A 17,579-nucleotide genomic window follows, 5' to 3' on the forward strand; every position below is an offset into this window, starting at 1 on the left:
TAGTAAGTTTGCAGATGACACCAAGATTGGTGGCATTGTGGACAGTGAAGAAGGTTATCTGGGATTGCAACGGGATCTTGATCAATTGGGCCAGTGGGCCGATGAATGGCAGATGGAGTTTAATTTAGTTAAATGTGAGGTGATGCATTTTGGTAGATCGAATCGGTCCAGGACCTACTCCGTTAATGGTAGGGCGTTGGGGAGAGTTATAGAACAGAGATCTAGGAGTACAGGTTCATAGCTCCTTGAAAGTGGAGTCACAGGTGGATAGGGTGGTGAAGAAGGCATTCAGCATGCTTGGTTTCATTGGTCAGAACATTGAATACAGGAGTTGGGATGTCTTGTTGAAGTTGTACAAGACATTAGTAAGGCCACACTTGGAATACTGTGTACAGTTCTGGTCACCCTATTATAGAAAGGATATTATTAAACTAGAAAGAGTGCAGAAAAGATTTACTTGGATGCTACCGGGATTTGATGGTTTGACTTATAGGGAGAGGTTGGATAGACTGAGACTTTTTTCCCTGGAGAGTAGGAGGTTAAGGGGTGATCTTATAGAAGTCTATAAAATAATGAGGGGCATAGATAAGGTCGATAGTCAAAATCTTTTCCCAAAGGTAGGGGAGTCGATAACAAGGGGGCATAGATTTATGGTGAGAGGGGAGAGATACAAAAGGGTCCAGAGGGGCAATTTTTTCACTCAAAGGGTGGTGAGTGTCTGGAACGAGCTGCCAGAGGCAGTAGTAGAGGCGGGTACAATTTTGTCTTTTAAAAAGCATTTGGACAGTTACATGGGTAAGATGGGTATAGAGGGATATGGGCCAAGTGCAGGCAATTGGGACTAGCTTAGTGGTATAAACTGGGCGACATGGACATGTTGGGCCGAAGGGCCTGTTTCCATGTTGTAAACTTCTATGATTCTATGAAGCATCTTGTGTGCAGGGTCTCCTGCAGCAAATGCATTAAATGTGGAAGCCTTTAAGGCTCACAATCCACAACTGATTGTCATACAAATGTCTCTCAAACCTTCAACCAGCTTTCCCTGACTGCAGCTGAGGATCCCTTTAATTTTTGTTGAAAATGCTGACTTCTGACTTGATTGGTCAGCGGGAACAGGAACTGGCAGGAGTCAGGCAGTCTGAGATGAAAATGGCGTTGGGAGTTTTAACGTCATCTGAGCCTGATTTGCATATATGCACGAACCCCCCCACCTGTTGCCAATGGGAGGTCCGTCCGAAAATCAGGATGAATGGCAGCTTGGTGGTAAGTCAGTGCGACTACCAGCCACGTTATTTTGGTTAAGTGCAAACAGTGGGGGGAGCGACACAGGAATCATCCCCAGTGTATCAGGGTTCTGGTCCTGGCCAATCTTAGCTATGTGTTCCTGTTACAAGCAGCACTCATGTCAAACTGGAGCTGCCATTTCAGTGGCCAGTTGATCATTATCTATTACTATAATACTAACATAGCTACAAAGTATTTTAAAATTAAAGAACAATTTAATCCCATTTGCCGTATTGTTACTTTTACCTACTGTTCGTTTTCCTTTCAACTGTTCACTGACTTTATTTATTTTTCAATTTTTAGTTTTATTCTGTTTTTCTCATCTCTTTCTTTATACATCTTCTACTTTATCTTTTTTTTTAAAAAACCTCAAGTTTTAAAAGCGCTTCACTTACTGCTACACATTTTGGAGCTCACAGCAATTTCTAATAATGTTGGTTTTGATTGGTTAGAGATTGGTTTCAAAGGCCATTTTTAAGCCAATAGAAAGCCAGAAGAATGAAGATTGATATGGGCACATCACAGGCTAATTGGTTCATTGAAAGGTTAAGTTGGAGGAAAAGCAAGAAAGTGCAATTTTACTTAATCTGGAAAAGTTCTTGGCCAGACAAGATCCTTTCTGATGTTTATCTGCTGTTATTAGGGTTGATTGAAGGGTATGTTGCTGAGAAAGCAGTGCTGGAGGAAGCTTTGCAGCAGAAGGAAGAATCTGAACAACGCTTGGCCCTAAAAGTGGAACTTTTATGCAAGCAGCTTCAAGAACTCAACCAGGAGCACCTGCATCTGTGTGAGGAGCGTGATCTGCTGCTACGCCAGAAACAGGCCATGGCTGCCAATGAAGTAGAGCGTGGTAAGAAGCAACTTCAGGCTAGTGATTACTCCAGTCACAAAATACTTACACACTTGTCTCCGGTATATGTTCTTACATGATGAGGCAACATGACCCTTAAAAGAAGGCGTTATAGTACTTTCTCTATCCTAAGTAAATCCTGCACTCAGATTGAAATCCCCTTTCCCAGTGCCTGAATTAAATATCACAACATTGGGGAATGAAGCATAGACCCATTGCACTAATGCCTGTATGGCATATTGAAGCACAACTCATTTGTTGCTGCCTGACTTTTGAGGTCTGAGTGTTTTTAATTTATTGTGGAGCCAATACTATAAGATGAATATCAGGAGTCAAATTCCACCTCAACTTCATAAAGGCCTTCCTTCATTAATAACACAAAGCTAAGAAGAGACTGAATTAATATCTGTAACCAGCAACTCTGCTGTTCTAAACGCAGAAAGAGTTCATTCTCAATGTACTACACACATTTCTGAAGTGAGACTGCCTTGGTGAAATTCAGTGGGGTAAAAAATTGCTCCCATGTCACATAAAAGACAAGCCACACACCAAGGGCGTAGTTCATTTTTCTAAAGCAGGTAATATTTCTGTGTCGTCATTTGTTTTAATGCTGTTGGGTTCTTTTGTATTTCTGAGTCACTTAGTTGTTAGGTACCAATGAGTGGAACTGATGAGTGTTAATGGTTTTCAGTTGAAGCACTTAAGATTGTCAAGAAATCATCTGGTGAATCAAAACATTGCATTCAGTGTAGCCGGGCCTTCGCCCTCCCAAGCAGCCATGATCACTGTCCCAGGTGTCTTGTTGAAAAATAATATAGCAGCATGCAAAATCTGTTTAGAGATCAGTAATGTACATAGTTGTCACTTTCATTACTTACAATGTATTCTGGAAAATGGATCCACAGAAAAAAAACTCTTAATCTTTGGCATCAAGCAAAACGATGTCTACCAATACTTTGCCATATCTAGTTAGTTTGATAGATGTTGGTCCCAGAGAGGGCTTGGAACCTCCTATTGTTGACTGGTATCAGTCAGAAAGCAAATTTGTTACAGGTCAGTACTGAGGGGCACATGCAATTGCCACTCTTGTCGAACAGGATTAATTCGGCAGTTTCCCCTTGTCTTCCCAGTTGGTATCTGAGGAGTCTGCCTCAGCAACAGTTAGTCAAGCCATCCCACCGGAAGAATAGAGTACCTTTCTGACTGAGACCACTACCTGGAAATTTATGTGGTCCCCCAAATGCCAATAATGAAGTTTGGTCAACACATTCCTTCCTCTATTTGTCACCAGTCTTGGGCAGGTTTTATGCTGCCTTGTGTGTTGGCACTGGATCTTGCAACTAATGCTGCCTTGCTGGTTCAACCTATTGCAACATTTGTATCAGATTCACCAGCATCCTCCAAACCAGCTGATGCGGGTTCCTATCGACATCATCTACTTCAAGAATAGTCTTGGTCAAAATGTGGCTTTGAGCGATTCAGTGAGAAATTGAAGGCCTTGGATTATCTTAATCTGAACAGGAAGAATGGGTTAGCCCATATAATTTTCTCCTTTTTATACCGAGCTGAAGGACCTTGAGCAGCTTAATCCAGAAGAAGTTGTTTGAGATGGTATAGTTATCATGCATTTTTTGGGTGGTATCCTGATCTTGCTGTTGTAGACCTCAAGTGCATGTGCTTTCACAAAGACATAAGATACTCCCATCAAAAGTATTCGAGGCTCAGGTATACAAGGAATAAACTACCAATCTGGTATCTGCACCCAGTGTTACTAATTGCCCTAGAAAAGTGCCAGCCTGGCTTCAATTTCAGAATCTTTTATGCATGTCCATATTTAGACAAGTGGCTCATTGAAGTTCATTCTCTCTCAGTTGGACTCAGTGCAGAATTTGTTCTTTGTAGGTGCTTGGTTCCTGATGTCATCTGTGCATAGTTTCCTCACTCTAGTATCACTTTACATCTTTGCAGCATTAATGTTCCTCTCAGTGAGTTGCAAGATTCTCAAGTGCAATGCTATCTATGAAGGTTTAGGTGATGGTGGCAGCTATTGGATATAAGAAAACTTAAGGGACCAGTGCAGTGAAACCTTCTGGAACATGCTGCCTAAGGTATTCTCTATTGTCCTAGGATCAACCAGTAGGCGTAAACTTATCTCAGGACATACGTTCTAACTGATTGCCTTTTTAACCTCTTGCCTTGTATGCAATACTGGCTTTGGGAGATCAGGTGGCTTCTAGAGTTACTGCGAAAAGGTCACTCTGCTTTGATTTCCTGCTTGGATGATGGCCCACCCATTTGTATGTGAGGGAAGATCCCCATTCAAAGAATGAGGAAAAACAAACCAAAAGTGGGTATGATTCTGCTCACAAATATAACAACTATCAATTTTGCATTTCTCACATACAGATAATTCTGTTGAAAAATTATGTGATACTTTTTTTTAGGTGTTAATGTCAAACAATTACAGTAATGTTCTTAATGGACTGGTTTCGCTCCACTGAGACATTCCAGTGTATAGATTAGTTTTCAGTAATGAATATCTTGCGCAAGATATTCAGTGCCACGGTTTCCAACTTGTCTACATACCCAATAGTGAGCATATGCGATTTATTTGGTTGTGATGGATGTGTTCTCTCACTTCTCTGTTCCTCAGGCCTTCATACTGAAGCAGTAATCGAAGGGGATTCAGGTTTGTCCCTTTTTTGAAAACAAAGTTGTATGATTTGCATAACAAGGGTGACATTGGCATGTTGTCAGCATTTTACATTTACAATCTGTTACCAAATTAATCTGGTCAGAATAATTCCAACCTGTTTGATATCATTCCCCTTCATTTTTTTTAAAAAACTGCTTGCCGGGAAGTGCCAAGCATGAGTGAGCCAAAACTCCAGGCATGGTGTCCATCAAAATGATCCGTTCATAGTACTCAGTTACAAATCCCAAATTCCATCTTACTCTGACTTTCATTCGCCACTATGGTAAATCTAAGTTGAACCTATGGAATGCAAAATTGCTTCTGAATGGACTTGGTCCCATAAATTTAATTGGTATGGGGGGGGAGGAGTGTGAATGAAACCCCTTTAAGATCATTTGAGGTTTGTGTTTGTGCCATTGGAATGCCATAGAGAAGCATGAACTCCTCCTGGTCATCAGTGCTTTTTCCCTATTCCTAGCTTCAGGCATGGCTCTTCACCTAGCCTGTGTCAGTGTAAGTTGTTACAACTTTAAGTTGCTTGAATTTCCTTTTGTATTCTTATTTTCTTCTCTTCAAACCTAAAACAGAAGTCTCCCAGATTCAAGCATTGCAGTAAGTGCCAGTGAGCAGCATTGGCATAGAACAGCCATTCTGGATGTCTGTACTGCCCCTTATCTAAATGTGCAGCAGTTGCCTTACCTTACTGCACAGAAGAACCATCACATCTGATAGGAAGTGATGCTTAGATTCCATATTTCCATTCATAAATTTGGTACTAAGACACATTTACCAGTATTGAGAGTCATCCTGCCTTCTCACTGCTGAGATTCTGCACAGCATGCCCCACTCTGGAGTTTGGGCCAGCGTTTGGGCTGCTTTCCTCTTCATTTCCACAGTGTCTGGTACTGCCTATACAATTGGACATCATTAGAATTGAGCCTCTGTGGTTGCATTCTGTCAGGACGGTCTCTCCAACATGGGACTTGTGTCCATTGAACGAAATTATGGTGAGCAACCTTCCAGCCACAAACGCTTCCAGTAGGGAAGCAGGAGCACACCTGTTGGTTATGTTAGTGCCAATGTTCATCGTCCACCTGTGGAAAGGAAAGCAATGAGAAAATTTTGAGCCTAGCCTTTTATTTTAAGGTACTTCAAAAATATAAATAGAATAACAGATATAACCATACAACACCCAGCAAACTAAGTTCTCTAAATATCAGGCCAATAAAGGAAATTACTGCTACATGGAGCGATCCAGACTACTGTACTGTGGGTGTAGCATCAACCTCTGAAGAGGAGGAGAAAACAGTTTTGTTTTTCTACTTCTGAAATGTAAAAATCAAACTCTGCATTTTATGTATTTTGAAAGGGATGTCAGCTCATAGGGAAAGGTTTGCAGGAGTGAGGTGTTGTATATTAGAGTTTTGTCAATCCATAGTGCATGCAGTTGTAATGAAACAGGTGTAGACTTAATATGCAGAACTCTTAAAATACATTCTCACGGCTGCTGGCCATATGAAAATGGGATTTTTCCGTTTGTTCCTGTTAGTAATCTGGGTTTATCCTGGTGGTATGAGGCGGGTGCTTTTCTTTCAAAGTATATTTGAGACTACAACCTGGGTAATTTGGAGTTTTTCTGTCTGGAAGAGCAGGAACAGTAGGGCTGCTTTAAGTGTTTGTTTCTCGGGAATTGGTTTGCAGTGCATCTCATCTTTGCTACAAATGAAATCAACAAAATAAATATTGCATATCCAAAATTGGAATGTGCATTTTGTTCAAATTCAAGGGCAGTGTGATTTTTGCGAAGTCTACTGTACATATACATTTAGGTCATGATTTAGAGTTATCTTCTGGTTACAATCCCTCTTTTCACTAATACTGTATTTGCTATGTTCAGGGTTACTGGAGGAGACAGAGCGTCTGTCCAAGGAGAAGCTGGACATCCAGTGTCAGGCAGATAAGGACTGTGCTGATCTCCTCTCTAGGGCGAAGAGAATGGAAGTGGAGCTAGAGGAGGAGACTAACCGCAACATTGAGTTGGAGGACAAGTGGCATTTGGAGGTTGCTGACCTGCAGCAGCAGATCCAGGCTCTTGAAAAGCAGCTCAAGAATTATCGACAGTTTATGGATGTAAGAAGAAAAGACTGCGTACTGGGATAATGGGCCAGTATACTTTGATTACATGTTCAAATATTGACAGTGTTCACTAATGTACATACTCTTCTAAAACAAATGGGGAAATAACATCCACACATGATTGTTTGCCAAATCACCCAAATATAGTTTTAAAATTGAAAGAAAGAACAAACCTGTTTTTAGCTATCATATCTCAAGATGTCCCATAATTCTTCACAACCAATAAATTACTTTTGATATGCAGTTACTGTTATGTAGACAAACATGGCCGCCAATTAATGCATGGCCATGGTCAAGGAACAGCAAATGAGATGTACGACCTGTTCTATTTTTGGTGGTGTTACTTGAGGAAGGAGGCTGGCCAACAAATCTGGAGAACTTCCTATTACTCTTTGAATAGTGTTATGGGACCTTTTATAACTATCTGAACTACTAGAAGAGGTTGATGGGGCCTCAGTCTAATGTCTCATCCAAATTATGGCACCTCTGACAACGCAGCACTTAGTCAGTACTGCAATAAAGTGTCAGCCTAGGTTATGTGTTCAAGTTTTGGAGTAGAACTTGAACCCACAACTTTCCGATTCAGAGGTGAAAATGCTCCCAAATCAGTTTGCATATTTAAATTTTCCATTTAAAAAAGAGAAACCAATAAGATACTGTACCCATTATGGGCAGTAGGAGAACAATGCAGTAAGTGAGAGGCTTAGTAGCATTGCCTAACCTTTATATTGTAACGTCTAATGGAGACTAACTTCAAACTCCCTATAAATACATTGTTCCTTGACTAACCAGATTATAATAACAGCAGAAAGCTAGTGATCCATTGGACCTGGCCAGCTGATTCCATTCTTTCATATTCACTCTCCTAACACTAGGATCAGCTACAGTTACGAACAAAGAAAATCATGGAAATTGCACCTATTTAAGATATGTTGGGCCAAATCTTCCTGTAAAAATGATGGCGAGTTCACAGCGTTATTAATGGGCAAATCGGCCAGCAAGTTCAGGGCAGGAAGAATCACGCTGTGAGTTACAAATCTCCAGAACTTGCTGGTCGGTTTACGCCACTCTGCTGTTTGCCTCTCACAAATGGCATCTCAACCTTAGCCTCCCCGTTATTTTTAAGAACTTGCTGGATTAAGTTCCCCTTGAACGACGTAATTGTTAACGCAATGCCATAGCAGCCTCTCTGGCCCAGAAAGGGAACAATTTAAACTGCTGATCTCATTCGTGCAGCAGTAAATTTTTCTTAGAGAATTTAAAATTTTAAACTTTTTTTCTTAATTTTTCCTTTTTCTTTCTCCCTGACTTAGTGCAATCTTTCTTTCCCACTCAGTCTTTTTCTGTACCTGATTTGACTCTTATTCACCCACTCTAATCCTCCTTTTCAGTCATTCCTCGGTTTCTTTCTCAATCACTGATTAAGGAGATACACTGTTGGTCTCATCGTTCATTAAGGTCTCAGATGCCCCGTTGCTCTCGCCATTATCACACTTCCAGCAAGTTATGGTGCAAATTATATTCGAACTGAAAGGTGCAGGATAAAGTCTAACATTTCTTCTATGACTCTTCCAGCTGCATATAAAAATTACATAGAATTTACAGCACAGAAACAGGCCATTTGACCCAACTGGTCTGTGCTAGTGTTCATGCTCCACATGAGCCTCCTCGCACTCTACTTCATCTCACCCTATCAGCATATCCTTCTATTCCTTTTTTCCCTCATGTGTTAATCTAGCTTCCCCTTAAATGCACCTATGCTATTCGCCTCAACTACTCCTTGTGGTAGCAAGTTCCACATTCTAACCACGATCTGAGTAAAGAAGTTTCTCCTGAATTCCTTATTGGATTTATTCATTGTGAATACCAATTCCTTGATTTTAGGTGGGATATTTTCAGTAAAAATTCCGTGGCTCAGTGGTAGCACTCTTGCCTGAGTCAAAGGATTGTGGGTTCAAGCCCCACTCCAGAGACTTGAGCACATAATCCAGGCTAATACTTTAGTGTAGTAGTAAGGGAGTGCTGCACTGTCAGAGGTGCCGTCTTGTGGTTGAGACACTAAATCGAGGCCCCATCTGCCCTCTCAGGTGGATGTAAAAGATCCTGTGGCACTATTCAATGAAGAGCAGGAGAGTTCTCCCAGTGTCTGATCAATCTTATGCTTCCATATCTCTAGCCAGAAAGCACTTCATCAGATCTCCACTCATTATTAGCCAGTACCAAGTTAATACTGATGGCAGAACCAGAAGTGCAGGCCCAGGAGCAAGACTGTGCATTGAAGATTTCATCACATCATTGGAATGGAATACTAAGGATTGGGCATGGGAACCATATGCCAACTGAACCCACAGACCTATCTTAATGCTCCCTGAATTTATTTGGAGTTGTAATAGTGTTACTCAGGATGGCTTCCCATCTAATGAGAAGTTTTCAATTTTGTGTGGTAGGTATGTCATTCTTTAATAAGAGGTAAAACAGGGACTGCAAATAGCCAAGAAGAGCAGTGGCAACAGGTTGACACTTAGACATTTCTGAAGCCAGGAGTCATCTAACTTCTTTACCAAAATGAAGAGGAGTTCTTTTTACAAGAAAGTCCCAAGGTGACAGAAATAGGATGACTATCACCCAGAACCTACAACCGTTGTCTTGACACTTGCCTTGGCGGCACCCAATACTCGTGGTTCCATATCCTTGAGTGGGAGTCAAGTTCCTGGTACTAACTGAAGAATTAACCCTGCCCGATGCTTTGGCTCTGGATTACACCGAACCTTTTTCTAAAAAAAAAACCTCAGTCTTGTCTTGCCTGTCATCTCTATAATGAGGTGATTGATAGTAATGTGTTTTATTGCCACTCAGAAATAATAAATTAGGTTCACTAACTTATCTTGGAGACCGAGGGTACTCAATGGCCAGAGTAACTATCTCTCATTCTCCATTCTCTGAATCCACTGAGCAAAAGCAGGAGGCTGACTTTGGTACATTAGGAATTAGATACCTCAATGTTCAACCTTGACCCCACCAGCTTTTGATCTTTTAACACATTTAATGTTAGTCCTGAAAGTCTTAGATGTTTGGGTTCCATCTTAAGGTGACACCAGTTTGTGGTATTTGAAGCTCCCATATCCTGCCAAATTTTCATTGATGCAGTGCTTCTGCCAGAGTTTAAGTTAGCTTTTCAGGCATATTTTTCTTTTCCCCTGTCTGCTCCCTGTTTCAAAAGAGCTGAGGTATGATTCTAGATGTTTGCATGCAGTAGGCTCTGGAGAAATAAATTTGTTTGCTTAACTTTTGAATGGTGGCAGTCTTATAAAGAAGAGTTGCTGGGCAGTCTTTATCCCCTGCCCCCTCCCCCAGTTTAAATATCTGTTCATCTTTTACCTTATCATTTCACTTTTTACATGCTTTACTTGTTATTTCCTTTCTTAAGTATTCAGTAATTAGTAATGTATAATCGATTTTTAATTGTCTCTTGAATAATAATCCTGCTGAGAAACCTTGAAGAATTATACTCTCTCTTTATGTGGAAGTTGAACTTCACTTAGTGAAAAAGACCATGCCAAACTTGGGTAATACTTCAACACTTCCTAGCTTCCCACATTCTTGCAATCCCAAACACCACTTCCAGCTAGTGCAGATGGGTGACTAACACAGCACCTGTTCAGCTCATCCTCACAACAGTGATTTGTGGAAATCAAAGCTGCATCCTCCATTGTTGTGGCAAACCATGTAGATGCTTCTCCGTGTTGTACCAGACTGTTGGCCCCACAATGTGGAGTATTTTTTGATAGTTTTGAAAAATCAACAGAGTAGGTAGGAAAGCTGCTTTTGGCATTGCTGCACAGAAAGCTACCGCCGTCCCATTTCTTTTAGAACAAACTGTCCTGGATCAATCATTTATGGTCAAAGGGCTTAGTTACCAATGTATCTAACATGCAGAAGTCAACACGGAATCAGAAGGAAACCACCTGCTCTCACACATTCCTCTGTCTTTTCATCGAACTTTGATTCCACCTCACTTAGCACTGAAAGGAGGGGCTTGAGACCAAAGCCATGGCAACATAACATCACTGATGCTCAGAATGTCTTGAAGTGGCACTGCTTCCTCAGTTTTTCTGATAATTGGAACTTGGGCTTAACTTGGTGTTATGTAGAGTATGTTTTGTGTTTGAAGAAATAATATCCTAACGTGCATGATATCTATCTTTCCCTGTGGCCAATCCTCCAAAATTCAAGAGGGGGAATAAAAAGGAAATAAAGTTAAGAAAGAAATGGTACAAGATCAACAATGTATAAATTTAGCGAGGTGATACCTGAGAGTTACTTGTATCCTTTTCATTCAGGAACAAGCAGCCGAGCGTGAACACGAACGAGATGACTTCCAGCAAGAGATTGAAAATCTAGAGACGCAGTTAAAACAGGGACTAAAATCACAAGGAGTTGGTGATTATACAGTATCCAAGGTATGTCTACCTCTTCAAATCATGTACTATTTTCATATTGTCCTCATTCAAACATACAATTTGCATTTCATAATATTTCTAAAAAGTTTTTTTTTCTTTTTCCCCGACCATGGATGTTTTAGAACGATTATTTGAGCCTCCAGGTATGAGAAAATGTTGTCTATGTTCTGATCAATCAGTAATAACCTGGCTGCATGCTTTCCCCCTAATAGTTTCCTCTTAGCATCTCTATCTTTCGCCTCATCTGGAAATACAAGTGTTTTCTGTAATGAAGCTCACCTTTAATTCCTTCATGAGAATTCAAATATTCTTAACAATATTCGCATTACTAGTATGTTGGTAACCAACTCAGGTTGATTCTGATGTTTGTTTAGGAAAGGCAGTAAAGAGTGAAAATGCTGCATTTAGGGCCATGAGTAATAATTGATCTAAACACAAGAAGAACTGAAGCCTGATGTGATTCTGGTTAAATGTTAACTCAATGCAATGTTTCACAGCACCTCAATATTTTACAAGGATCCCTACTGTATTCAAATGCTACTAACTGTAGGTATATGAGTACTCAACTGGTCTATCCTACTCTCTGCAAACAAGATTATGTATACATGCAACAATGCATGACCATGGGCAGGAGAGGCATCTGTGCAATGATGATGTTTCATCTGTCTAATTGTAACCAGGAGCCGGCTAAAAGCTAGCTTTGGTAAGAACTTTCTTGCCTGTCTATTTTGTAAGGTCACTTCTCTGGTTAACAAAATTATAATACATAGACACAGAACCTTGATAACTGTGGCTACTGAATGGAATGATTCCTTCAGTTCCTTTATTGGAAACTTCTTCACTGATGCCATCCTCTTATGCATTGTAGATGAGTGGTGTCAACAATGGGTCATTGATCTTTCCCAGTGTGACAGCCTTTGACCAAAAGGCAATCTGCATAAGGTCAGCTCAAGCAGATACTTTTTGTGGGGCTTTGGAAATAGTACCGGCATAGCTTTTGGTCAGTGCAAGGGAAGATTTAGTTCTGACTGATGCAGCTGTCAACAGCATTCTGGCCAAGTCTCCAAAGGCAAGTGGTCTTTTTGCTGAAGTGCAAGCTGATTTCTTCAACTTCTTTCATTTGGCCTTTATCTAGAGAAGAACTCCCTGTTATTGAGGGTTCTCTGCCTCTAGGAATTCCTGGTCAAAGTGCTGATTAAGCAGAAATATAATCTCATAAGTAGTTCTTTGATTGGCTCACGGCTAGGCATGAGATAGAGACAATATGTGCCAAGCTCTGGTTGGATTAATTACCATACAGGTTCTATCTACAGTTAGGCATGCTGTATTTGGGCTGCAGTTCTTGCCCCAGTTGGATGAGGTATAAGTTGGTGTGAGGGCTGCAGCCAAAGGTATCCTCCTCCTTTGCAATTTATGGCTTCTTATTTCAATTTACAATCTAATGGTGAGGTATTATTTGGAGATTATATTGAGAAAATTCTGGAAGATTGTAGAAGACATTAGGAGGTTGGGGAGGGGGGTGGTACCTGAAATCTTAAGAACGGCTTGTCAAACTAAACTCTATCAAAACTTCTCTGTTCTTACCAGTGTTTTCAGGGTCCCATACAGACAAATACTATAGGAAGCTAGAAAGTAGGAAGAATAATCCTGCTCCCAACCTATGAACCAGGTATTTCCCAAGTATGTTTCTGTTGCAACCTCATTAGGGCTTCATTGCTTCCACATCTATCTATATTGAACTGATTAGCTCATCAGGACTCCCTGACAGATCCAGTTCAAGTTGTTATCCAAACTTTGCTTGGATTTTGCATAGTAAGGAGCAGAGTTCTCCTGTAATCTTGAGAAAGTTCAAAACTAGAGCCTTTGAAGGATCTGATAGTTCCAAATGATTCTGGGGTAGGTGTCACTACCCACAATTCCTTGTTGAATGCATCATGGCAGTTTAGTATGCAGAATTCTTCACATGGTCTTTTCAATTGAATCTCCTCTTCCAGTGGTTCTACTGCATCTTTGTCTGTTAAATTTGGTGTGTGGTCTTCAACCTTTGGTGCTAGATGAGTAGTAGTTGTAGTATGTATCTTGTTTTTTTTATACTCCACCACTATGAGTCCCATTGTATTCCTGCTGTAGTTCCATTATTTCAAGGGTTTTGCATGACACTGCAGAGCAGCAATAATCTATGTCTGACAAGTGTTGCCTTGGACTGTGACTGCTTGCATCAACAATTTGATGCTTCAGTGATCCAAGATATCTTCAAAAAAAAACAGACCTTCCCAGCTCTGTTTTCTTTACTACTTTGCATATTTCATTTGTGTGTGATTTGAAGCTGAATGAGGAATAATGTTAGGCTACATAACTCCTGTGTGGTCGTCCTCATTTTTTGAATTTTCTTTTAACTTGGCTTCTCTCTCTGATAAGTTTGCCATTTCTTGTGCACATTTCTTGCCATATTGCACTAACTTGGCTACTTACTTCAAGAGTTGAGAAACAGTTCCACAATAAGATCGGAAAGGCTGTGTCCCCAAATGATTGGTACATAGTGCCAAATGCTTAAAAAAAACTGTCGCAGAATTTCTCCCATTAGCTTTTTTAAAATTATATGTGAAGTGGATGAGATTCAAAGATCCAAGAAAATTCTAACAAAGATAAGTGATTTAACATTTAGCTCATTTAGTAAAAATAGCATTACATTTAGGGCATATAGAGATACAAGTACAAGAACCTCTTGCTGTAATTGCCCTACCAATCACTCCCTCTTGCCCTTCCCTTCTAGGATTGTTTATTGATGGTTCCTTTCATTGAGATTCACTTGTACGTATTGCCTGGAGGTGCACTAGGACTACTGACTTTATAGTGCAATCTATCTCTTTTCCTGTGCATGTAGCCCTGGTGTTCCACTCTGCAAAAAAAGCTTTTAATTCACTTCATCTCTATGTAGTGGCTTAGCAACGCTGATAAAACTAAGCTTTCTTTCTTGCATTGAAATTTTTATTCCATTTAAATCTATGCCATGTATAATTAATCTGGATTTGATTTAAGTTTTTTGTCAGTCCATTCACAGGTGCAAAGGAGCATTCTCTCATTTTCAGTCCACAGACTAAGCATTAATGACTACATAAATTTTGTTGAAAGGATGGTGGAAAACAATAAGGGCATAGAATTTCAAATCAAAACCCTGTTAGCAATGAGTATGCAGATATAACCCCTTCAAACTGAAACAAATATATAAAGGTTTTTAAAATTTGTTCTTGGGATATGAATGACCCTGTCATGACTGCATTTTTTGCCCATGCTTAGTTGCTCTGAGAAGGTGGTGATAGGATTTTTCCTTGAACTGCTGCAATCGCTGTGGTGATGGTGCTCCCACTTTGATGTTGGGTAGTGAATTGAAGAATATTGACCCAGGGACAATGAAGTAATGGTGATATATGTCCAAGTCAGGATGGTGGGGAACTTGGAGGTGATGGTGTTCCCAAAACATTGCTGCTCTTATCCTTCTCCATCGTGAGGTCGTAGGGGAGGGAAGCATTGTTTAAGTAACCTTGCTGATTTGCAGCAGTGCATCCTGTAGATTGTGCATACTGCAGCCACATTCGCCAGTGGTGAATGGGTATTGAGTCCAATGGCCGGGACACCAATCAAGTGAACTACTTTGTCCTGGATGGTAGCAAGGTTCTTGAGTGTTGTGACTGCACTATCCAGACAAGCGGTGAGTATTTCATCAAACTCCTGACTTGAACCTTGTAGATGGTGGAGAAGCTTTGAGGGGTCAGGAGATGATCCATTCATCGCAGTGTACCTGACTTCTGCTCTGCTCTTGTAGCCATAAAGTTGATATGGTTGGTAGAACTCAGCTTCTGATCAGTGGTGATCCCCAAGATATTGATGGTAGGGAACTCAGTTGTGGTGGCTTGGCTTTCTCTTGTTTGAAATGGCCGTTATCTAGCAATTATGTGGTGTGAATATTACCTGCCATTTTTTAGCTCGGGGCTGTTGTAGGCTGACATGGGCTGCTTCATTGGAGGAGTTGTGAATAGAGCTGAACACTATGGAATCATCGGTGAACAGCCCCATACCTGATCATATGACTGAGAGAAGGTCATTGATGTAGAAAAGCATTAGTCTTTTGGGAAGGCTACAATGCGTTGTCAACTGTTGGGAGTGAGCTGGGGGAGAGGACCTTATTCTCGTAGTGGTCTATCAACAGTAAAATGCATGAGAAATCAGAAGAAATGTATTTCTAGCAACTCCCTCTCCAGAAATGTTTCTTTTTCCATATTTCTTCTAGAAAAGATTTAACGTTTAGCCTGGATCTGGGGATAGTGGTGCCAAGTGAAAACTGTGTTCACCATTCTCCTGCATTTATACCGTCATTTGATTTCAGTTTCTACACAGGCTGACTTCAAAATTGTAGATCCACTATTCTCCACATATGTAGCACACTTTGAAGCACTCAACAGGTGGACCTGGAACTTGATGCTGAGCCAGTATATCAGTGTGCTCAACAACTGAACTGGCTTGGTGCACTTAGCAGCCTGCAGCAAGAGGCTGTACATCCAATGGCAAATACTCGGACTTACGAAATAGTGGATCTGTGCAGCCATTGGCTGCATAGCAGTCAAGTCATGCTATTCAAGATGCAAGACCACACATCTGCAATTATCCATGCGCTTGTAAGGTTAAAAAAAAATGTTTCTGTGTCACAGAGCTTGGGCATAAGTCAATTTCGTCAAAGAGCAAATACCTTTACAAGTTCCCGTCCTTTCCCCTCAATTCTAAGATTCTGCGCAAGATTCAAATTAAGAGTCCAAAGTGATTCTTATAATCCTACATCCTCTTTGGAAATTGTTTCTTACAACCTTGTAGTTGTGTGGTGAGATTCCATCCTGAAATATTTTGTCCAATGGTATGCAAAATTTGGCACCCATCATCTGAATTTACAATCTTAGAATTTTACAGCACAGAAGGAGGCCATTTAGCTCATTGCACTTGTTCTGGCTCTTTGAGAGATTTGTCTACTTAGTCCCAATTCCCTGTCTGTTCTCCATTTAAATTTTTCTTTTATAAATACTTATTCACTTCCCTATTATGGATTCTGCTTCCATCGCTGTTACTGGTAGGATTTTCCATGTTCTAACATTTTTTGAGCCTCTTCCTTTGTTCTTTTGGCCTTGATCTTCAAATAAATTTTGTATCACTGAGTAAGGTGTTTACTGTTTTTTAAACTGGATCCAAGTATATATAGTATCTGCTCACAACTCAGTATTTATGTGTGTGCACTTTCTTAAGATGGAAACTATGGAGGCACAGATCCAGTCAAAGACAGATGATTATAATGAGTTGCTGCTAACAAAGGAACACCTGGAGCGACGTGTGCAGGATCAGAGTGAAGAAATAGCAAAACTGGAAGTGCAGATCAAAGAGCTTGAACAGGCAGTGGTATCCCGTGCTGATGTAGAAAAGCGGGTGAGTCAACTTGAGCAAGAGATGCAGAAGATGAGGCGGATAGAGGAAGAATTATCACAGGTAATCAAGAACAAGTAACCATGCCTTTGTAAAGCTTCACTTCATAGCAGTAGGGCTGATGTTTGCATATTTAAATGTATTGATAACTGTGACAAAAAAATGGTGCCTTTAAACTTGTGTGAGTTTGGTAGCAGTCCCTTTTAAATCGGTCACAAGAAATAAGGAGTTCAAAAGCCAGCTGCATTCAAAATGGTGGCCTGTAATTTCCTGAAAACTTGCTTGCGTCATAGTAATGGCACATCTACGGCATTCACCATTATTATGGCCCAGATATTTCAGGCAATTATGACACAAGTCAGAAAGGAATTGGATATATACTTGAAAAGGATAAATTTCCGGGGTTGTGGGGAAACAGCAGGATAGCTCTTTCAGAGACCCAGCACAGACACGGGCTGAATAGTTTCCTTCTGTGCTGTATGATTCTAAGTGAGTTACACCATGCCAAAATTTCCTGGGAGTTTTGCACCACTCTGCTGAGACCCTCGCCCAAACCGTCCCAATCAAAATCAATGGCGATCACAAATTTGCTGACATAACCTGACATGATCGCTGCTGCCGCTTGGTTTGTTACAGAATGGCACTGCTGGGCTCCGAATTCAATTCCTCATTCATGATTTGTGACATCTCC

General features: G+C 40.6%; 1 protein-coding gene across 5 annotated transcripts in view; it reads left to right on the forward strand.

Annotated features, from left to right (window-relative positions):
- Nucleotides 1-17,579, forward strand: part of pcnt (pericentrin) — a 314,588-nt gene that overhangs the window by 187,925 nt on the left and 109,084 nt on the right. For 2 of the 5 annotated variants that reach the window (XM_067988139.1, XM_067988140.1), the window contains exons 28-33: nt 1,928-2,134; nt 4,788-4,823; nt 6,727-6,959; nt 11,306-11,425; nt 11,548-11,568; nt 16,715-16,951. In XM_067988139.1, coding sequence (XP_067844240.1) covers nt 1,928-2,134; nt 4,788-4,823; nt 6,727-6,959; nt 11,306-11,425; nt 11,548-11,568; nt 16,715-16,951 — 854 coding nt within the window. The remainder of the gene's footprint in view (nt 1-1,927; nt 2,135-4,787; nt 4,824-6,726; nt 6,960-11,305; nt 11,426-11,547; nt 11,569-16,714; nt 16,952-17,579) is intronic. The other 3 variants (XM_067988141.1, XM_067988142.1, XM_067988143.1) reach the window with 2 other exon arrangements.

Source organism: Heptranchias perlo, chromosome 7 (assembly GCF_035084215.1).
Source record: "Heptranchias perlo isolate sHepPer1 chromosome 7, sHepPer1.hap1, whole genome shotgun sequence".
Lineage (NCBI taxonomy): Eukaryota > Metazoa > Chordata > Chondrichthyes > Hexanchiformes > Hexanchidae > Heptranchias > Heptranchias perlo.